The sequence below is a fragment of the Eptatretus burgeri genome, chromosome 4 (genome assembly GCF_056783735.1).
Source record: "Eptatretus burgeri isolate ZD-2024b chromosome 4, Ebu_testis_v1, whole genome shotgun sequence".
Classification (NCBI taxonomy): domain Eukaryota; kingdom Metazoa; phylum Chordata; class Myxini; order Myxiniformes; family Myxinidae; genus Eptatretus; species Eptatretus burgeri.
In genome coordinates, this window is record NC_140964.1 from 22199035 (window position 1) to 22223297 (window position 24263).

General features: G+C 41.7%; 1 protein-coding gene across 2 annotated transcripts in view; it reads left to right on the forward strand.

The window, feature by feature from the left end:
* The window catches only part of LOC147027612 (uncharacterized), a 60033-nt gene extending 44596 nt beyond the window's left edge, over positions 1-15437 (forward strand). For both annotated transcript variants that reach the window (XM_085877144.1, XM_085877143.1), the window contains exons 11-13: positions 7457-7585; positions 7806-7961; positions 9172-15437. In XM_085877144.1, the coding sequence (XP_085733270.1) occupies positions 7457-7585; positions 7806-7961; positions 9172-9322 (436 nt within the window). In that variant the 3' untranslated portion in view covers positions 9323-15437. The remainder of the gene's footprint in view (positions 1-7456; positions 7586-7805; positions 7962-9171) is intronic.
* The last annotated feature ends 8826 nt before the right edge of the window (positions 15438-24263 follow it).

A 24263-nucleotide genomic window follows, 5' to 3' on the forward strand; every position in this document is an offset into this window, starting at 1 on the left:
GCAAGAGTGTGCATCATTCTGAAGGAGAATGTAACTTGAGTCTATGACATAAATATAGAACATTCAGCTTGTGAAAATACACAAATGCAAAAGATGTATCCAACCACAAATATTTTTAGGTTGACATGTTTTGAGTTTCAATCTAAGTACACAATGCACAATGCAGAAATTTCAGGTTCATAACCCATGCATCTACTGCATTGATTTGTACATTTTATATGATTCTTCTTCTTCTTCTTCTTCTTCTTCTTCTTTCGGCTGCTCCCGTTAGGGGTCGCCACAGCGGATCATCCGTTATGATCCGCATAATGATTTGGCACATGTTTTACGCCAGATGCCCTTCCTGACGCAACCCTGGTAGCCTCTTACGACACAGGGATATACATTTTATATGATTATCCTTGTGATTTGTGTGAAGTACGTTAATATTTCCTAATATGCAAATCCTAAATGATGACCAAAATTGCTGGAGCCACAGAGTGGAACACAGAGAACCACAGAGTTGTGTTCTTGCATTTTTTGCTCTGAGTAGAGTCAATTATGAAGGATTTGTGATGAATGTTCAGGGAACTAAGTTTCAAAGGGTTTTCTACATCACTGAGACCTGCTGATCAAAATGAGCTGGGGTGACTAATAGAAATACAAGTAGAGTAGAATGGACATGCCTGAGGTTTCTTCTAGCAGCACGTGTAACTTGCGGCAGCCATCTTGGAATGGGTAATCCAAGATTACTGTGATGTGATGTGATTACTGTGATGTCATCAATTGAGCAAGTTTTATGCTGAAGATCTGAGCTGTTTTCCCTCTAAAACCATCTAATTTGAGGGATCATGGCATAAATATAAACTGTAACTAGTGTTGTGTCCCACCCTTGATATCAGATGGGTAACTCGTGGAGTATTTGTGCCGCATTTCACTCGCTATCATTTGTGAAATACTTCCACGTGAAAACTCCACTCATGTCCCAACGGATATCAACAGTGCTCCAAAACACTCATTACATTCTCGATGTACATTTCAACGGGAAAGCTATCAAACTGCGAATTAAATAATACATCCGAGGGGCTGTGATGGTCAGTTTCAAAATAATTAGCCCAGTAATAAGGGAGGAGAGAGGCAAAATGGCTGAAATGTTTACAGACCGAGAGACATCGCCACACATTTTGTAATAGCTCTTTTAATCCTACTATTGTTATGGATCTGGGATCTGGGTTTATCACGAGGGAGTTCCTCAGACTTTTACCTGACCTCTGGTCCTGAGGCCACCAGACGTAGATAACTGCTGTCCGACGTGTTGCTAGGCAACCATCGCCTCTGATTAGAACCATTTCTCTCTCTTTTGTAACTATTAAAAACCAGAGTTGGTGTCAAAGACACCCAATGCTCGCCTGTTTATACATTTATCGTTTTTAAAAGACTCGTCTAATAATTATAATTTTCTTAAATCAAGCATTGCAGTGAAGTCTGATCCAAATAATTTCAAAGCAATATATGTATTTGTATATTGTAATCAGTAACAAGAGCGCATGTGAGCACAATATACGCCCGAACAAGAAGGTATATACAGAATTGTGCTACAACATGGAAAACAGCATCCTGGTTGCCATGGCAAACACTTTAGATGACGAACGTATGTCGCGACACACCAACTCCACAGTCTGTACCTATGTACCAAATATGAAACGTGAAAGTTGAAAACTTTGGGAGTTAGAGTACAGACAGGAACGGATGGAAAACAGCATCCTGGTTGCCATGGCAACCACTTTAGATGAGGAACGTAAGTTGCGACACACTGTCTCCACAGTCTCCACACTGATCGCCAGACAACCCCACATCAAATCAGGAGGCGAGTTACGGGTAAACAACCAAGTACCAAATATGAAATGTGAAAGTTGAAAACTTTGGGAGTTAGAGTGTGGACAGGAATAGATGGAAAACAGCATCCTGGTTGCCATGGCAACCACTTTAGATGAGGAACGTAAGTTGCGACACACCGTCTCCACAGTCTTTACCTATGTACCAAATATGAAATGTGAAAGTTGAAAACTTTGGGAGTTAGAGTGCGGACAGGAACGGATGGAAAACAGCATCCTGGTTGCCATGGCAACCACTTTAGATGACGAACGTATGTCACGACATACTGTCTCACAGTCTGTACCTATGTACCAAATATGAAACGTGAAAGTTGAAAACTTTGGGAGTTAGAGTGCGGACAGGAACGGATGGAAAACAGCATCCTGGTTGCCATGGCAACCACTTTAGATGACGAACATATGTCGCGACACACCCTCTCCACAGTCTGTCCCTATATACCAAATATGAAATGTGAAAGTTGAAAACTTTGGGAGTTAGAGTGCGGACAGGAACGGACGGACGGAATCAAATAATACGCCCCGATATATATATATATACACATATATACACATATATACACATACATCGGGCGAATAAAAAAGTGTGGTGGATAAAAACATTAGAAAGGAAAAAATAACTTGCACCAAAAACTTTAACATTTTCATGCTCACGCTGACGCTCACGCCGGGGGTATCGCTATAGTTCTCTGTTCTTCGAACAGGCGAGCTAATAACTTTCTTCAATGAAGATCCTAAATTAGAAGAGTAACAAGCTCATAAACAAAGCAATATCACAGCAGCTGCCTTTTTAGCTCAGTATGTGTCAAAAAGTAAATACATAAAGTATTAACTAGAAGGGCACTTGGTAGAGCGCATACCTCCACCACGTAATGCCTGATGCACGAGAACATATCGGGTCTAATACATTTTTGAAATATCATGCTATGTAATCGTTTTTGGCCTGATCTCTCAATGGTGAAGAATCACTTAAAAATTATCATATCTGGATCCGGATCCAAAATTGATAAATATATCTGATTTCCAAACCATCCCCATAAATCGATTTTAGCCTTGATATATTTATTACAAGCAAATATAACCCAGTGCTTCGCTGACGGGGATAATAAAAAGGAGGGGGGGGAGAGGGAGGGAGAGAGAGATATGAGGTAGGTGTAGGATGAGAGAGGGGAGGGGAGGCAGAGAGGATGAGGAAGGGGGAGCTAGAGGGGAGAGTGACACTTCACCAAACATTGCTATTCATTGTGGGAGGGAGAGGGAGAGGGAGAGAGGACACACACAGGCAGAGACAGCGACAGAGGTGTGGGGGGATAGTGCTGCATTTAATTAGGAGGAGGGGATAGAGTGAGAGAGGAGGTTCTGGGGGGAGGGAGGGGGAGGAAAAATAAAAAGACAGGTGGGGGGCGGAGGTGGGGTTACCAAAGAGAATTATACACGACACTTAATGACCGAACACAAAAAAAAGAAAAAAAAACATGACAGAACAGCTGTACACACGACAACAGATTTTGTAAAGTAATCCACTGGCACATCTGCAAAAACATCGATATTCCAGTTCCAGAACATTTGTGGGAAAATGAACCAAAAGCAATCACTGAAAACATTGAAGTACCACTCATGTATGACCTAATGATCCCATTGGTCATTAGGTGTACAAAACATCGAACATCGAAACCAAAGTATTGCGACCACATATCATACTTGGGTACAAAAAAAAAGAAGGCATTGCCAATTGAGGTGTTAATATCAGTGATTTTGGACTAACGATGCAGAAATCCAGAAAATAACCAAATACCAAGACCTCAAGCATGAGGTGAAAAGATCCTGGAAGCTGAAGAATGCCAATGTTGTTCCAGTGATGACGAAGAACCTTATGGGAATGATGACAAAGAACCTCACAGAGATACTAAAAACCATCCCCAAGAATATCACTACAAAAACTACAGTTGGAATCCGTCCTGGGCTCAGTAACGATCCTGAAGAGAGCCCTCGGCACAAAATTTCGAAAACAGAAAACTTCACAGCTTGGTCCGTGAATCGTGACCCCTTACAAAATGAAGGTGGATACTTGAGCCCACCTTGGGAGGACTCCATTCCACATATATAGATGCCAATCAATGACACACACACACACACACACACACACACACACACACACACACACACACACACACACACACACACACACACACAAGTTCCATTATAGTAATGCAGTTTATGTACGTACACACGTCTAAAATACATAAAAGTGAGAAACACAAAGATTTACCTTTAAACAGAGTTCTCTGAAAGAGGAATTCAATGGGAAATTAACAAAATTCAATTGAAAAATATATCAAGGCCCAGAACACAAAATGTCGATCTCTGCTCTAGGCCTTCACAACCAGATCACGACAAACACGTGGTCGGATGGACCTTATTGCTTTTATACATGTATCGATGTTGAAGTGAGGCGTGGATTATATTGTTGTGGGCCGGGGGTCGGGAGTGAGGACGACCGCCAGACGGAGCAGTTGGGCCGTCTCCTACCAAACACCGGAATTGAAAGGTCGTCACCCCGGATAACTCCGGAGTCGACGAGTCACTTAAAGGACTGTGGTCGCCAATATTTTGACGGCGTGAGGTAGGGTCCACTTGTCTAATTCCAATTTACCTAAGTACTCACGCTGTCTAGCTCCCGGGGAAGCCACACCCTTGGCCGACTCTGTCCGAACCGAGTCGCATGTACCGACTCGGGTCTGGCGTAACCGAGCGGGAGTTACCAGAGCCGCGCCGGTCCCAATGACAACTTACGGCACAGACGACCTCACTATTTCTCAAGCCCACACCATGCTGGGTCAATGATAGAAATGACAGGCAACGAACTGGAACATTTAACAGGAGGGTTTATTTTTAAGGGAGGGAGACACAGAGCAGACTTAACCACGAATATAATATGGAATGTACAATGAGTGAAAAGCACTTAACAATTCTACTTAACAGACTGGCGCCACACACGCGCACACACACACACACACACACACACACACACACACACACACACACACACACACACACACACACACACACACACACACACACACACACACACACACACACACACACACAAACACACAAACACACAAACACACAAATAGACCCCGGCGGATCTTTATTGGACCCTCCAGCTGAGGAGGATAGGTCAGCTGGGGAGTCAGAGTCTGGCCCGGAACCTGTCTGACTCGTGCGGTTTCTTCGGCCCGCACTTGTGGGGCTCGGGGTCCGTGGAAGGAACGGCCAACGGGGATCCCCAACTCGAGCGCTCCAACACAACTCACCACGGTGGGACTCAAGTGCACAATACAGAATCCAAATGAGCGCAGCCAGGATCCACGAATGACCCGGCCAGCCCAACGACGACCGACCACCACGATCAAGGAACCCCGGAAAAGTCAGACTCCAGACCGATTCCAAGAGGCTCACACACCCAAAGGACCAACAAGACCAGATCAAAGGGCCAAGGACGACGACGACGACGACGACGACGACGACGACGACGACGACGACGACGACGACGACGACGACGACGACGACGACGACGACGACGACGACGACGACGACGACGACGACGACGACGACGACGACGACGACGACGACGACGACGACGACGACGACGACGACGACGACGACGACGACTCTGCTCTCCCTTTTTTTAGGACAGCTCGCCACCTTTTTTTTTATCATCCCCACCCCGCGGGTTAAGGGAACCGCTCTGAGGAAACTCGCCTCCTGATTGGACGCGGGGTTGTCTGGCGATCAGTGGCCTCCCCTTATTGGTCGGGACAAACACTCCATCTGGCTGGGGCGGAGTCAGTCCTGAGATGATCTTTGCCCTGATTGGACAGGGTTTCGTGGGGTGATGTGCTGGCCATCTGTGATTGGACAGGGGGGAACCCCCTCCTTTCCTGGGCGGAGTCGGAGCTCTGAGGTGAGGAAACCGCTCACGTACGTGGTCGAAGGCACGTGGGCAATGGCATCGATGGTGCGAAGTAGTGAAGGGAATGATTGAAGATGTAAAAACCTGACTATAAAAGAAACCTGCAGCACACATGGAATTAACCCATTAGACAGAAGGACGGGACCCTATCTACAAACACGTACTTATCGAGATAAGTGACCCCCGGGGACCGCTGACTGTCTGTGTGCAAATGGCTTCCAGATTCGTATATGAGGAAATCGCACTAAAGGTAAAACAAAACGATGTTCTGTAAAAATAAAATTGCACATTTTCAGCGGATGAGACACCTCCCAAGGCACCAACCGCACAGCACTGCGGGGCCCAACACAGGCGGAATCGAAGTTCCAATCAGAGCACAGGTACTTTTACCGAAACGAACAACCAAGCAGCTTGGAGAGCGCTCGCCAAGTGGCTTAAGCACTCAAGCAAGCACTCCAACAAAACGGTCGATAAGAAACGGCTCGTTTGACACGCGATGAGCAAACACATTAAACATACACCTCCCGGAGCTGACGTCTCCGGGTGTTTATAAGCATTGCAATGCACCCAACAATTCATAGCTATGATGAACAGGCATTCGAAAATATGAGGGCGGAAAGTGAAAAAAAAAAAAAACTTTATCGTTAAGAAATCGTTGCAGCCTGTTCCAAGTCAAGGCATGGTTGAGCAGGCCAGAAAACATGGCACCTTCAGACCTCAGTAAGGTAACCCAGGAAACGCCTTAAGACCCAGAGAGTGAGGTGGCCGAGGATCGCTTGATGAAGGATACAATTAAATATGACTGTTAATTCTCTTCAAAAGGGATGTTTTCATGAACCCAAACACCCAATTTTCACTCTGGCACTTCCTTGGAATTTTCTTAGAAGTATGCAAAGTTTCAGGCTACTAGGTTTTATGATACTAGAGGTATGGAGGAAACACACTGACACACGTACTGACACACACATTGCCTTTTGTTAGTGTACTGTAGATATTGGGTTATGTGATCAATTACAAAAATTAAATTGGAGACATATTATTACTCTGCATGGTACCAAATGTCGTTTCCTAACAATACCAACTTTGAAGCAACAAAAACTTGTATATCGCTTTGGATGATTAGCAATAAGCAATATATTGTGTGACGCTGGCAGCCATTTTGAAGAAGGCACTCTGTTGGCTACAGCCACATTTTTAAAAGGATCACCCCAGCTCATTTTGATCAGCAGGTCTCAGTGGTCGAGAAAACACTTTGAAACCTAGTTTCCCAAACATTTGTCATGAATTCTTCCTTGATTACGCAATCAGTACTTCTTACAATTTTGGTGAGTATGGATTCTTTTCAACTGCAAACTGTTTTGTGATAGTCCTAGTCTGATACGTAATGAATGTATGAGCTCCTACACATGCCTGACAATATTATATGAAAAACACGCTCCTGAAAACCTTTCCTTGATCAGAAATAAAGCACTGTAGAGAAAAAAAGAACTTAATATAGTCTGGTTCAAAACTCATTTGCAATCCATGAATCTTGAAAATTTAAACAAATAAAAAAGTCTAGTTTATAGACAATAAGTAACAAACCATAGCAATATGAAATGTCTTCCAGATATAAACCACATGAGAAACTGAAAGTTCACTGTGGGATGCCCGAGTTTCTTGCTCCTGAGGTGGTGAACTACGATAATGTTACATTTTCAACTGACATGTGGAGTGTCGGAGTGATCACCTACATGCTGTAAGCATAAACACGGTATTTACTGCAGAGCAGTATTTATATCATCCACCTGTTCATTAATGTCATGATCACACAAACTCCCACACATCAGCCTTCCATTATTGTATTCCATATGAATTGAATTATTATTTGTTCATGTGAACCATTCAGTCTGATTCAAAAATAAACTTTTGAAATTGCTTACTATTTTTTCCTCTTTTACTTTTGGATCTTCTCCCAGTCTCAGTGGCCTGTCACCTTTCATGGGGGAGAATGAAAACGAAACTTTAAACAACATTGTCAAAGTACGCTGGCACTTTGAGCATGAAGCATTTGAGAACATTGTCTCCAATGAGGCAAAAAACTTCATTTCAAGACTTCTTGTAGAACAAAAAAGGTGCGTGTGCCAACGTCCTCTACCTTTGAACTTTTATCTTAATATTGCCTTCTTTAAAAGGATTTTAAACAGACTTTTGGAAAATTTGATTTCAATGTGTGTTGAGTCCATTATGAGCCATTCTGATGAAACCATTAGTTTAATTCCATTCCGATCTCGCAATTATTTTTCCTGTTCTCAGTCAATACCATTCTCAATTTGGCTGAACCTAACTGAGCATGCAGGTTTGTTATGAGAAAGTCAAATATTCTCTGTTTTAGCTATGAGATAGATCCATATCATAGTCTATATTTTAAAGATAAATGCCAACTTGAGAGCAAATGTGGGAAAAATACAAAAAAAAATGAAGTGAAAACTTTTTTCTTACTTTGATCAATTATTTGGCCTTTCTGGTTCAATGATTTAATGTGATTTGAATGTGGGATTAAATCTGGTAATGCTGCTCCTCAAGGTTGAGTTTGTTTTCTAATGGTAGTGCTTGTTTTTTTGGCCCCTTTATACATATACATTTCTAAATCGACATTCTAATCCTTGACTGCCATGTCCCAACATTTAAATTCCCCTCATAACACTGCATTGTGTACTAATGCTTGTTTCAGAAAGGAAGAGAAAAATTGGAGAACATTCCGTGTTGTGACCATAAAATAATAGCCTCGAAGTGCCATGTAACATTGATAAAGGGTAATGACTGATTTGGGAGACAAGCAAGGCCAAAGCTGGGTTCAGAAGGGTGGAGCACACATTACTGGAATGAGTCTATTGTCTAGTATGCTTTCTCTAGGGCTGAGAAAATTTTTGCTTGCCAACGGTGCGCCGTAAACCCAAGGACAAAGGCCTCGTCCTGTTATCCCTCGTGCCAGCTTGTGAAAAAGACAGTGGATAAACGCGAGACAGCTGTTGCCAATAATAGCACTGGACTTGGTTCAGTCCCTGGGAGGTTATGTTGCTGCATTTTCACAAAATATCCTTGTGATTAAATAATTAAAAACGTAATTTTCCATGTGACAATTCAAACCAAATCTCACAAAAATAGAGGTAACTATTCATTTTTTTTAACTTCATCTTTTTCTTTGCAGAGTCATTATTTAAATGGCATTAAAAAAATTGCATTTCATCAAATAGCATGTCAAACTTGATGATAAATATTGGAGCAAGTCTGGTTGTCCTAATTTTTGCACTCTTCCTGATCCTTGGGCAATGGGGTGTGCAGTGGTCGCATGAGTGCCTCACAATGTCTGCGACATGAATGGTTTTGTGAGGAGCTGGCAGATCAGGAAGGACAGCGCAACGTCCATCTAAAATCACAAACAATGCTTCAGAATTATGTTGTGCAACACAGGTGGAATGCAAATGAACCCTAAATCATAAGCAGCATGATCCAAAATCTCTTTCGAACACACTTGCAAAGTCCTTTTTTTTGTTTTTGAAGATTAGTTGTACATTTGAGACCTGTTATAAAGAGCACTCATATTGAATTTCTTTATAATGAGTGGCACCTTTGGTCAACAATCCTATTTTAATGAACGAGAAGGGAACTCGGTAGATCCCTCCACCACGCAATGCCGAATCTATAAGAACATAACTAGCCGAATAAATTTTTGAAATATCATGTTGTATATCGTTTTTGCCCCCATCTCTCAATGGTGGAGAATCACTTTGTAAAATTAATAATTTCTCGTTTATGGATCTGGATTCGGATCTTCACCAAAATCGAGTCAATTCATCCTTGTCACACACCCAACATACCCACCAAATTTCATACTAATCCGTCCACAAGTTCAAGTGGAATTTTGATGATCGCTAAACAGGAAGAACAGATCAAACTGTTTTTCGGTGAAATGAAGAAAGTTTTTTTTTGTGGGCATTGCCACCATAATGTATCACGCTTGCAAGCCCTGAATGATTGTGGTTACACTTTTTTGGAGACGGAAAGGAGGGGTGAGCGGGTGGAAATGTTTTGTTCCAACATATTTTCGACACAAAAATCAATCTATGGAACACGTGTTCATTATCATGAGACTGGAGGGTAAAACGAGTGTTGTATTCATATGAGCATCATTTCATTTGGAATTGGGGAATAAATAAGTCGAACATGTGACATCACAAATATAGTCAGATAATTTTCAGTTTGCAAGTTGGTCCAACAAAATGCAGAGATAATGCACTGATTTTTGGGCTAACCTGTTTGTGTTTGGTTCTTAGTCTGACTATAAACTGTTAGATTGGTGCTTCACAGTCACAGAGCATTGACTGTATCACAAAGTATGCTATGATCCCTCAAATGGCTATAAAGCTGGGTATGCTGCAGAGGTATGCATCCACCAACTGGAGTAGTAATAGAAGTAGCTCGACAACTAGAAGTAGAGGAGTGGTCGGAGCTCACTATTCAGCATGTACAAATCAGATGGCTACATAACAAAGCTTGTCTGCCATCACTATCCTGGGAAACCAAGCTCGAGGAACCCGGACATGCCAATGCGTTTTCACGTGATAACTCTGTGGAAAGGCTTTGCTCTAATCCACGAGTGCTATGTTATTAACTCGGTCTCCCTGCCTTTTTCACTATTACATGTATTTACATTCTCTGTTAAAGGTACAGTTTAGTACACAGTAGTGGGAACAAAGGAAAATGTTGAAGGAAAGTTTGTAAATTATTAATTAAATGATGGGTTTCAACGAATCTAATAATCCAGTGATTCCCTTTACCCACCGGCATTGCCTGAACTAAATATTTCAAATAAACATTCCTGCCCCCCGCCTTGCTGGCTTTCTATAATTGCCCCCCAACCCCAGCAGTTCTCCTGCCCCTTCTGAGTTTTTTTCCCCTACCCCCTTCACTTTATGTCAGGTCAGGCCAGATTATATCTATGACTTGCCACAGGTATCATGTAAACCTGGACTAACCTGTTCCATGGTCGGGTTGTCGGCGACTAAACCATCTCCCCTACCAAGTTTTTTGGTGAGGAGGGTGTTTGGATATGGACACCGAGCAGGATTAAAAACAAAACCTGTCAAAGGGCGGAGGAGCTCCTTGTGAGCCAACGGCCATCCATATCTAGTGCCCAACTGTGTCTGCGGACGTCCTCCTGCAGTTGGGTTTCTTCTTATTAGGAGGTTGGTGGCAGGATTTGCACTCCGGCCACCGTAAAACGCTTCATTCCGCAAAACACAAAAACACAAAGAAATCTGAAAACCCACTCCGTGGGAGTACCTCCTGTGCAGCTTCCCTTCGCAGGGGAGCTCACCGGATGACAGGATTGGGGCAAAGCCTTCGGGACCCCCAATCTTTGATGATAGGAGGGAAACCACAGGATAACATTGCTGAGATAGATTACGGGAGAGTGTGTCGGAGTGGTGCTGAAGTGTTGTCCACCAGACAGCGTCTCCTTGTGTTAGCCTGAGGCAGTCCCTTCGGGTGGGTACCTGGAATGTCCTATCCCTAAGAAAGGATGATCACCTGTCTCTGTTATCATCTGAGCTCAAGCATTTGTACATTAGTATTGCAGCACTCTCTGAGGGTCGGACGTGGCGAGATCATGGTGGGTGGTTACACCTCCAATTGGACTGGTCGCTCTGATGGTTACCAGGCCCAAGGAGTTGCTGCAGCTGTGTCCAATAAGCTGACTCCAATGATAATTGAAGTAACACTGGTCAACGAGCGTATTATGAGACGAAGGATTTGTCACTCCTTAGATGTCATTTCCCTGGTCTCTGTTTATGCTCCGACTGAGGCGAGTGATCTCACCGTGAAGGATGCATTCCATGCCACACTCGAGTCTGTGGTTGATCAGTGCCCCAGACGAGATACACTTCTGGTCTTGGGGAATTTCAATGCATCGACTGGAACTGATAGGGATGGTTATGAGGTGTGTGTTGGTCCCCATGGGTCAGGAACTGTGAACCTGAATAGCACTAAGTTCCTTGACTTTGCAAGAAGTCATGGACTTAGGGTGGCCAGTTCATGGTTTCAGCACCCACAAGCTCGTCGCTGGACTTGGTATTCTAACGCTGGTGGTGTTGGAAAGGAGAATGACCATGTCCTCGTTGATGGTCACTGGAGGATGATATGGAACTGCAGGGTCTAATGGAGTGCTCAGTTCCTCAATACTGACCACTGGCTTGTTGTAGCAACTCTTAAGTTGCACCTTAAATCCAGGAGAATGGTATCATCCCAGCCTTGGCTGGATGTGGCAAGCTCAATGTTGAGAGGGTAGCTGAGGAGTTTGCGAACAAGCTGCGTGGAGATTTGGGGGTCTGGGTGCTTTGGGAGGTCCTGAAGAGTTGTGGAGTGCCTTCAAGACCACTGTCCTTGATGTTGTCGGTGGATCTCTTGGAACTCACCGCAGGGCAAAGAAGAATTTTGTCTCTCAAGGGACACGAGATACCATTGGCCAGAGTCGCAGGGCCAGGCTGAATGGGAGAGCGAAGCTGTTCCCGGAGCTGAAGTGTAAAAAACTGTACGTGTGCTCAGGGTGGACAAGGAGGCCTATGTGCGAGGAATCTATGAGGGGGTAGAGCATTACCTGTGGTCAAGTGATTCTCGTCCTGCTTGCAGGGGAATTCGCACATTGCGTTCATCCAAGCCCATCCCTCGGTGCACTGCAGTTAGAGCAGAGAGTGGTGGGTTCTTGACAGAGGAGTCCAAAACGAAGGCCCGCTGGGCCGGTTACTTTGAGCAGTTGTACCAGGCTGATGCACCAGCTGTTGAGTTGGATGTCAGGGGTGTTACAATAACTGTTGCTGACCCTCCAATCAACTGTGGTCCACCTTCGCTTGTGGAAACACAGGCTGCGGTGAACCAGTTGAAATGAGGTAAAGCTCCAGGGATTGGTGGCTTCCATGCTGAACTTCTCAAGGCTGGTGGAAATGCTGCACTCATGTCGTTGCATGCAGTTCTGTGCTCTGCCTGGAACACAGGCGTAATCCCAACTGACTGGAAGAGGGGCCTTGTTGTCCCTCTCGGGAAAGGGAAGGGTGATTGCCAAGACTGCAACAACTCCTGAGGGGTGATGCAGTTCTCAGTGCCGGGCAAGGTCTTTGCTTGGATAATTATTCTTGATAGGGTTCGCCACCATCTACTTTAGCACCAGCATCCAGAGCAGTCAGGCTTTACAACAAAAAGGTCAACGATTGACCGTATCCTTACACTTTGGGTCCTCACCAAGCGCAGATGAGAGTTTCAGCAGGGGCTGCTTGGAGATTATGTTGATCTCTGTAAGGTGTTTGATTCAGTGAATCGGGATGCCCTCTGGAGGATTCTGGGTCTTCGTGGAGTGCCAACAAAGTTGATCAATCTGATGTCTGAACTCTACTCTGGTGCTGAGAGTGCTGTGAGATGTGGTGGTACCATCTCTGATTTATTTCCAGTTGATACTGGGGATTATCAGGGGTGTGGACTGGCTTCCACACTTTTCAGCACTTGTATGGACTGGATTCTCGGGAGGATGTTGGAGAGATCAAGCTGCGGTGCATCGTTTGGGAATGTCAAGATCTCTGACCTTGATTTCGCAGATGATGCAGTCATCTTTGCAGAGACTTTCGATATCCTTTTGGGGGCCCTCGATGTGCTGAATGAGGAATCGGAGCCACTGGGATTACGGGTTTCCTGTGTCAAGACTAAGATCCAGGTTTTTAATGACATCTTGGATGCTGCTGTCCTGTCTGTGCCTGTGCCTGCTTTTGGTGAGGACGTTGAGGTCATGGAGAGATTCCCTTACCTTTACAGTGATATTCATGTCTCTGCTGGCTGTGAGTCAGAGGTCAATAGACATCAGGGTCAGGCCTAGGGAGTCATTAATTCACTGGATAATGGCGTGTGGCGCTGCTGGTACCTGTGCTGGAGGACAAAAGTCTGAGTCTTCAGGTCCTTGTTGCTTCCAGTCTTGCTCTATGGATGTGAGACTTGGACTCTGACCAAGGTCTCAGATGGAGAGTTAATTCCTTTGGTACCCTGTCTCTTCGGAGAATCCCTGGCTTTTGCTTGTCGGACTTTGAGTCCAACGAGCGGTTGCTGAGACAGACTCAAAATGAGATTTGTTACCTGCATTGTCCGTGAGCGTCAGCTGTGGCTGTATGGACATGTGGCTCTTTTTCCTGATGCTGATCCTGCGCACCAGATTCTCTCAGCCAGGGAGTCTCTTGAGTGGAGGAGGCCAATGGGCCGACCACGTGCCTCATGGTTGCAGCAGGTTGATCGGCATCTCAAGGAGATGGGGATGGGCCAGGCATCTGCCTGGGGGATGGCCAGACGGAGGCTCCTGGAGTACCGGCGGAAAGTGGAAGCAGCGACTCGCTGCTCTGGCGCATGCTCTCATACCTGACCTGACCTCCACTCCGCTGGTTCTCCTGCCCACCCTTCTCAATCCCCCAACCCCAACCACCCCCGAGAAATGCCGAGTAACCCTCCTAGTTATGAATACATTTAGGACCCAAAACTTGCTGACACTGAAAGGTTCAAAAAACACTGTGTTGAACATTCATACATTCATGTTATGTTTAACCCACTGACTTACATTCATGTTATGTTTAAAAAAAAGGCTTCCTAAGACAAGTCTGACATTTCACTAGGTTTTCACTGGGTAACTAAAACTCGTTTTTATTTCTACGATTGTTCACTTTTTTGTTGAACTGATGCACGATTTAACCAACTCGTCGATTGTTTCAATTAAACAATGTTGATGCTAGTTGGTCTACGACTCCGGTTAACTTTAACATGGTCATGGTCGATGAGTAAAGTCGAACAAACTCGTTATAATTTGACGTTATGTACTCTATGATATTGTGTACTGTTAGTACTATATACTAACTGTATAGTACTATACTACTCACTTATGATAGGAAATTCCACGGTTTCTCCTCCTTTGGTTGGTACAACAGTTACAAGCGCAGCTTTCCGGCATCTTTTCAAGGACTTCAGACGCAATTTTGCTCGGAACGATGATGGCAGACAAGCTTTCTAATCGAGTTCTAATCTATGCCCTCTCGTGGTTTAAATGTAACCCAATGGTATGCTGTCTTCCAGCATTTGTTGGTATAAGTTAAATACCCAACAGTGGCATTCATGAAGACAAGGCAAATTATCGTCGATTCCAGAATATCGCAAAAATCCCAAATTCCTGCCAGATTCAGATGAACATCATCCCTTGGTCTTGGAAGAATGGCAAAAAAAGAAAACGCTTCCAGGCTGAACCCACAAAAAGGTGGGAATAGTAGTAGTAGTAGTAGTAGTAGTAGTAGTAGTAGTAGTAGTAGTAGTAGTAGTAGTAGTAGTAGTAGTAGTCATAGATGATGAGCATGCAATTCTGAGTGTTTTTGAAGGATACTTTAGGATATGATGATTTTGAACCCTGTTCAAGAAAGATTTTTCGAGCTTTTGCCGTATTAATTGGCAAAACACTTGTTCGTATGAGTTGTGATGGAGCTTGTATTTTGAGATTTGCCAATTGTGTGACAATAAAAAAAAAAAATCAGTTGTTGCTTGTGTGTCTTTTGCGGAGTAACATGCTTGCTTGCCAGCATCACAGCAAGAATGTTAGAAAAAAAACATCACGACAAGCAAAATGATAATGGGGAAAAAAAATCCAACAGCAGAAACTAAAAGGGCATTTGATAGAGCGCATACCTCCACCACACAATGCTTGATCCACGAGAACATATCGGGCCCAATACATTTTTGAAATATCATGCTATATATCGTTTTTGGTCCTATCTCTCAATGGTGAGGAATCACTTTAGGAATTAAATAATTCTCGTATCCAGATCCAAATTCAGATCTTCACCAAAATCGAATCTATTTTTTCGTGCTACACACCCAACCTGTACACCAAGTTTCATCCGAATTCGTCCACAACTTGTTGAGATATAGTGCGATATATCATTTTTGGCCCGATCTGTCAATAGTGAAGAATCACTTAAAAAAAATTTTAGTATCCGGATCCGGATCCGGATCTTCACCAAAACTTAATAAGTTCGTCCTTATCACACACCCAACCTGTCCACAAAATTTCATCTGGATACGTCCAAAACTTTTGAGATATCATGCACAAAAACAAACAAACAGACAAACAAACAAACTTTAAGAAGATGACGTCGTGCAGAGCACGATACTTTCAAAATCCATAAAACAAATTTGACCTCAAATATAATTGGTGTTTGAATTCAATGACCAAAAATGCAACTCCTCTTCCAATTTCAAGTGAATCAGATGAAAATTGACAATTTTAGAAACTTGGCCTATATTGACCTTTTGGCCGATGTTGACCTCAAAAATAATTAGCTCGTTGAATTCAGGAACCTGAAATATATGTCCTCTTCAAATTTCAAGTCAATCGGATGAGAATTGAGTATTTTAGAAATACCACCTTAGTTGTTGACCTTTGCCGGATGTTGACCTTTTGACCTCAAAAACAATAGGCTTCTTCCTTTTGACAAACTCGAGCATGTGGTGAAGTTTCGTGAAGATTGGTTTAAAATTGTGACTGGCAGGTGATAAATAGACAGACAGACAGACAGACAGACAGACAGAATTACAAAATCGACGAAACAATATACGTGAAAAATCTTAGATTCTGTAAGTAACAAACAGACCCAAGTCCAATATCCTCTCCTTCGGCGAGGGTAATAATACTTATGTGGGTGCATCTAACTTGTAGATGCGATCTATCCGAAGTCTAAGCAGAGCACCCAAGGCCTTGTAATTTCCAATGTCTTTCAGATGTAACTGTCTCTTCACCACAATAGGTTAAAGTTTCTGCACCTCCAGACATCCTGCAAAGTTTCCTGAAGATTTGTAATCTCTCTTTCCAAAACTTGTTTCTCAATTCTTCTTTGCTTTATGCCTGGTGTTGGCTTAATGGTGCGGGTGACGGGCTTTGGATCCTCGCATCCTGAATTCAAATCCCGCTCAGCTGTTGAATTAATACCAGGTGGGGTTAACTCGGCCTGTCATCCTTCCGAGGTTGGCAAAATGAGTGCCAGCTTGCTGGTATAGTGTCGGAGTGGCGACCCGTCCAGGATTGTGCCCAATAGCCAAGGAGACTGCTTAAGCAGTACCAACGCTCTGCACAGAGGATGGTCCCAATCTCCTCCTCCTCCTCTTCTTTGCTTTGAACTAAACATGTGAAATTCCTGGCAGAACACCACATGTTGGGTCTTTGCATTGCCCCAACAATTTTGCAGATTTACAAAACTATCTCTCCTGCAAACGAGTCATTGTCATACCACAGTAAAGGCTTGTTGAAAGTAAACATTACTCAAAATATCTGTATTTCATTTCCAATAGGAAGATTTCCCCCATCCTCTCTCTGTTGGGATGTCAGTCAAAAACTTTGGAGAACTAAACTGTGATCTGAGAACACCGAGGCAACAATCTTTGCTCTCAAACCTCCATGATCTGCCAATTCACGTAAAACCTATCGAACGTGACTGTTCCATACACATCTACACAATGAAACACCACACTCTTTAGGGTGCTGAACCCTCCATGCATAATCCAGCAAAATCTCTGAGCAGCCTCTGCTAAGACTCAAGGTGAGGTTCAGCACTATTGTGATCCTGCGCAGGATTCCAAATGCAAATAAATCCCTCACAAAATCACAATTAAATCTTGGGATCCAACATTCCTTATTAGTTCAGTCAATTGCAGTAACAAGTCATACCTCTGTTAACTTTTGCTTGGAGTATATGCCTTCATTAACAGAAACCTATTAGCAGTGCTCCACCCAAACTTTTTGGGGGGGGGGCAGTTTGTCCTGCAGGGCAAGCATTTCAAAGTTTTGGCTCTGTCAGGGCTCTGTGCAGTCCAGTCAAGTTCTTCCACACTGATCTCAACAAACTATTTCTGTATGGACCTCACTTTGTGCAAGGGGGCATTGTCATGCTGAAACAGGAAAAGTCCTTACCCCAACTGTTGCCACAAAGTTGGAAGCACAGAATCCTCTAGAATGTCATTGTTTGCTGTAGCGTTAAGATTTCTCTTAACTCAAGAAGGACTTGAGTGTGGCTCCCAAGCCTGATCGATAAAATGCCCCCTTTTTCTCATCATAAATTAATTTTCTGAAAAATCTTTGTGAGTGTCATGAAAGGATAACATAATACTTGAGAACGTTGGCGGAGTGATAAACAGGAAAATACATCCGATTACCGGCGAATTCTGTGAGCAAGACTTACACGTTGTGCTCCACGCACAGCCTGCTCTCCATTACGCGGTTATTTTCGCCATCTTGTCTGCAATATTATTGCTTCAACCTGTTTCGCAGCCACAGTTTACCATTCGAACCCCCCCCCCCCTTCTAAAAAGTTAGGGACACCCTGATCTTCTCTGGGCAGGCAGGTAAGCGATAATCCCATCATGAACAAAATCCCATGTATGTAAATAACAAACGAGATGTTGTTTTGATAACTCCCCCTTCAATCTAGAGTGCAGGTGTGTGTTGTCACGTCACCATGTTTGCTGTCGGCCATCTTGGAATACCAACAAAAAAAAACGAAACAACACGTGCATCATTGTATTTACATTTGTTAAAATAGGAGTTAAAATGGTGAATTTTTTGCTCATTATTTTGTTTTGGCAAATTTTTTTTGCCAAAGTTAGAGGCTTGACTTGGGAGTGATGAGGAATGTTCAAGAGGGATTCAGAATGAGATTGTCACGTCCAAGAAACTGTTTGTGTGCGTGCATGCGTGCGTGTGTGTGGAGATGTCACTTCATGGTGAACACCACCTCACTTTTAAATGGCCTTAACAGAAAGCTGCAAGGAAAGGGAAACGCAGCTCACTTGCTTTTAGAAGAGGTGCAACCATTTGAACGAAAACTAGCATTGTTTGTGAGACATGGAGATAAGTTTGACGGCTCATTTCTCATCACTGAAACAATTCAAACAGGAGACAAACTATGAACTTGGCACCGATAACCTAAAATATGTGATACGGGAAATGCAAGAAGCCTTCATATGGTGATTTCAGGAACTCACAAAGGAAAATGCAACTTTATAATTTGTGTTGAAACCCCTTGAAGCAGTACAGACACTTCTGCCTCAACTTTTCAGCATTTGCAGGAGTAGACCGAGCAGAACTAGAACTTGAACTGGCCAATTTGCAGGATAAGGACGTGTGGAGTTCTAAATTCAGAGGCTGAGTGACCAAACTCGAAAATCTAGAAAGGCAAAGATCTACCCTGGCACTGCAACACAGATGGACTGAAAGGCATGATCTTTAAAAACAAGACCAAATTGTGTTTGAACTTTGGAATTCTTTATGAAACCTACAGTAACATGAAGAGAAATACATTTGGCATTTTGTCCATCTTCGAATTGACTTACCTGTGTGAGCAAGCATTTTCAAGTATGAATTTCATAAAAAGCACACTGAGAAACCAACTGAACGAGGTGAGTTTAAAGTCTGGTTTGAAAATGAAAACGACAGCATAATGTTTAAACATAGAACAAACTCTCCAAAGAAACTCGACAGGAGAAATCACATGAATCATAAAATACTCACTATTTCAATAAAATCACGCGTTTTCGCTTCAGAATAGTGATGCAGAACAAAAAGTTGAGTCGGGCAATGCTTTTGTTTGGTAAAAAAAAAAGCTTGTTATAGGCCAATTTGAGACATTTTTGCAATTACAAGTCCTTTCTGTGAAATTCAGCGTTTTGCGAATTTGAAGCTAAAATACTCACTATGTCAATAAAATCACGGGTTTGTACTTCAGAATAGTGATGCAGAACAAAAACTTCAGTCAGACAATGGTTTTCTTTGGTTTAAAAAGCTTGTTTTCAGGTAATTTGAAGCTAAAATACTCACTATTTCAATGAAATCACACGTTTCGCTTCAGAATAGTGATGCAGAATAAAAAGTTGAGTTGGGCAATGCTTTTGTTTGGTGAAAAAAGCTTGTTATAGGGCAATTTGAGACATTTTTGCATTTACAAGTCCTTTCTGTGAAATGCAGCGTTTTGCGAATTTGAAGCTAAAATACTCACTATGCCAATGAAATCACACGTTTGTACTTCAGAATAGTGATGCAGAACAAAAAGTTGAGTGAGACAATGCTTTTGCTTGCTTTAAAAAGCTTGCTTTAGGGTAATTTGAGCATTTTTTTGCACAAATTTGAAGCGAGAATACTCACTATTTCAATGAAATCACATGTTTTCGCTACAGAATAGTGATGCAGAACAAAAATTTGAGTCAGACAATGCTTTTGTTTGGTTAAAAAAAACTTGTTTTAGGGTAATTTGAGCATTTTTTGCGTGAATTTGAAACTAAAATACTCACTGTTTCAATGAAATCACGCGTTTTCGCTTCAGAATAGTGATGCAGAACAAAAAGTTGAGTCCGACAATGCTTTTGTTTGGTTTAACGAGCTTGTTTTAGGGTAATTTGAGCATTTTTCTGCACGAATTTGAAGGTGGAATACTCACTATTTCAATGAAATCACACGTTTTCACTTCAGTATAGTGATGCAGAAAAAAAGTTGAGTCTGACAATGCTTTTGTTTGGTTTAAAAAGATTGTTTTAGGTAATGTGAGCATTTTTTGGGCGAATTTGAAGCTAAAATACTCACTATTTCAATGAAATCACATGTTTTCGCTTCAGAAGTGATGCAGAACAAAAAGTTGAGTCAGACAATGCTTTTCTTTGGTTTAAAAAGCTTGTTTTCTGGTAATTTGAGCATTTTTTGTGCGAATTTGAAGCTAAAATACTCACTATTTCAATGAAATCACACGTTTTCGCTTCAGATTAGTGATGCAGAACAAAAAGTTGAGTCAGACAATGCTTTTGTTTGGTGAAAAGCTTGTTTTAGGCCAAATTGAGACATTTTTGCCTTTACAAGTCCTTTCTGTGAAATGCAGCATTTTGCGAATTTGAAGCTAAAATACTCACTATTTCAATAAAATCACGCGTTTCGCTTCAGAATAGTGATGCAGAACAAAAAGTTGAGTCGGACAATGCTTTTGTTTGGTGAAAAAAGCTTGTTTTACGCCAATTTGAGACATGTTTGCATTTCCAAGTCCTTTCCATGAAAGGCAGCGTTTTGCGAAGTTGTGGCTAAAATACTCACTTTTTCAATAAAATCATGCGTGTTCACTTCAGTATAGTGATGCAGAGCAAAAATTTGAGTCCGACAATGCTTTTGTTTGGTGAAAAAAGCTAGCTTTAGGCCAATTTGAGACATTTTTGTGTTTGCAAGTCCTTTTTGTGAAATGCAGCGTTTTGCGAATTCGAAGCTAAAATATTCAATATTTCAATAAAATCACGCGTTTTCGCTTCAGAATAGTGATGCAGAACAAAAAGTTGAGTCCGACAATGCTTTTGTCTGGTTTAAAAAGCTCGTTTTAGGCTAATTTGTGCACTTTTTTGCGCGAATTTGAAGCTAAAATACTCGCTATTTCAATGAAATCACACGTTTTCGCTTCAGATTAGTGAAGCAGAACAAAAAGTTGAGTAAGACAATGCTTTTGTTTGGTTTAAAAATCTTGTTTTATCTAAATTTGAGCATTTTTTCGCGAATTTGAAGCTGGAATACTCTCTATTTCAATGAAATTACACGTTTTTGCTTCAGAATAGTGATGCAGAACAAAAAGTTGAATCAGACAATGCTTTTGTTTGGTTTAAAAACCTTGTTTTCGGGTAATTTGAGCATGTTTTGCGAATTTGAAGCTAAAATACTCACCATTTCAATAAAATCACACGTTTTCGCTTCAGAATAGTGATCCAGAACAAAAAGTTGAGTCGGGAAATGCTTTTGTTTGGTGAAAATGATTGTTTTAGGCCAATTTGAGACATTTTTGCGTTTACAAGACCTTTCTGTGAAATGCAGCGTTTTGCGAATTTGAAGCTAAAATACTCACTATGCCAATGAAATCACACGTTTGTACTTCAGAATAGTGATGCAGAACAAAAAGTTGAGTGAGACAATGCTTTTGCTTGCTTTAAAAAGCTTGCTTTAGGGTAATTTGAGCATTTTTTTGCACAAATTTGAAGCGAGAATACTCACTATTTCAATGAAATCACATGTTTTCGCTACAGAATAGTGATGCAGAACAAAAATTTGAGTCAGACAATGCTTTTGTTTGGTTAAAAAAAACTTGTTTTAGGGTAATTTGAGCATTTTTTGCGTGAATTTGAAACTAAAATACTCACTGTTTCAATGAAATCACGCGTTTTCGCTTCAGAATAGTGATGCAGAACAAAAAGTTGAGTCCGACAATGCTTTTGTTTGGTTTAACGAGCTTGTTTTAGGGTAATTTGAGCATTTTTCTGCACGAATTTGAAGGTGGAATACTCACTATTTCAATGAAATCACACGTTTTCACTTCAGTATAGTGATGCAGAAAAAAAGTTGAGTCTGACAATGTTTTTGTTTGGTTTAAAAAGATTGTTTTAGGTAATGTGAGCATTTTTTGGGCGAATTTGAAGCTAAAATACTCACTATTTCAATGAAATCACATGTTTTCGCTTCAGAAGTGATGCAGAACAAAAAGTTGAGTCAGACAATGCTTTTCTTTGGTTTAAAAAGCTTGTTTTCTGGTAATTTGAGCATTTTTTGTGCGAATTTGAAGCTAAAATACTCACTATTTCAATGAAATCACACGTTTTCGCTTCAGATTAGTGATGCAGAACAAAAAGTTGAGTCAGACAATGCTTTTGTTTGGTGAAAAGCTTGTTTTAGGCCAAATTGAGACATTTTTGCCTTTACAAGTCCTTTCTGTGAAATGCAGCGTTTTGCGAATTTGAAGCTAAAATACTCACTATTTCAATAAAATCACGCGTTTCGCTTCAGAATAGTGATGCAGAACAAAAAGTTGAGTCGGACAATGCTTTTGTTTGGTGAAAAAAGCTTGTTTTACGCCAATTTGAGACATGTTTGCATTTCCAAGTCCTTTCCATGAAAGGCAGCGTTTTGCGAAGTTGTGGCTAAAATACTCACTTTTTCAATAAAATCATGCGTGTTCACTTCAGTATAGTGATGCAGAGCAAAAATTTGAGTCCGACAATGCTTTTGTTTGGTGAAAAAAGCTAGCTTTAGGCCAATTTGAGACATTTTTGTGTTTGCAAGTCCTTTTTGTGAAATGCAGCGTTTTGCGAATTCGAAGCTAAAATATTCAATATTTCAATAAAATCACGCGTTTTCGCTTCAGAATAGTGATGCAGAACAAAAAGTTGAGTCCGACAATGCTTTTGTTTGGTTTAAAAAGCTCGTTTTAGGCTAATTTGTGCACTTTTTTGCGCGAATTTGAAGCTAAAATACTCGCTATTTCAATGAAATCACACGTTTTCGCTTCAGATTAGTGAAGCAGAACAAAAAGTTGAGTAAGACAATGCTTTTGTTTGGTTTAAAAATCTTGTTTTATCTAAATTTGAGCATTTTTTCGCGAATTTGAAGCTGGAATACTCTCTATTTCAATGAAATTACACGTTTTTGCTTCAGAATAGTGATGCAGAACAAAAAGTTGAATCAGACAATGCTTTTGTTTGGTTTAAAAACCTTGTTTTCGGGTAATTTGAGCATGTTTTGCGACTTTGAAGCTAAAATACTCACCATTTCAATAAAATCACACGTTTTCGCTTCAGAATAGTGATCCAGAACAAAAAGTTGAGTCGGGAAATGCTTTTGTTTGGTGAAAATGATTGTTTTAGGCCAATTTGAGACATTTTTGCGTTTACAAGACCTTTCTGTGAAATGCAGCGTTTTGCGAATTTGAAGCTAAAATACTCACTCTTTCAATAAAAATACGCGTTTTCGCTTCAGAATAGTGATGCAGAACGAAAAGTTAAGTCAGACAATGCTTTTGTTTTGTGAAAACGGTAGTTTTAGGCCAATTTGAGACATTATTGCATTTACAAGTTTATTCTGTGAATTGCAGCATTTTGCGAATTTGAAGCTAAAATACTCACTATTTCAATAAAATCACGCGTTTTCGCTTCAGAATAGTGATGCAGAAGAAAAAGTTAAGTTGGACAATGCTTTTGTTTGGTGAAAAAAGCTTGTTTTAGGCCAATATGACACATTTTTGCGTTTACACATCCTTTCTGTGAAATGCAGCGTTTTGCGAATTTGAAGCTAAAATAATCACTATTTCAATAAAATCACGCGTTTTCATATCAGAACCGATATCCTTCAGAGCGGGTAAACAGAAATGACAGTTGGAAAACAACAACTGAGCCCAGCCAAGCTCTGTTGGAATTTTCCCTCAGAAGGGTGAAAGGAAAGAATGTCCATGATCGGGCCAAAAGAGCGGGCCAAGAGGAGCCAAGCCGAACCCCCCTGGAATGTCCCCCCCCCCCCTGTGCCGCGAAGGGAG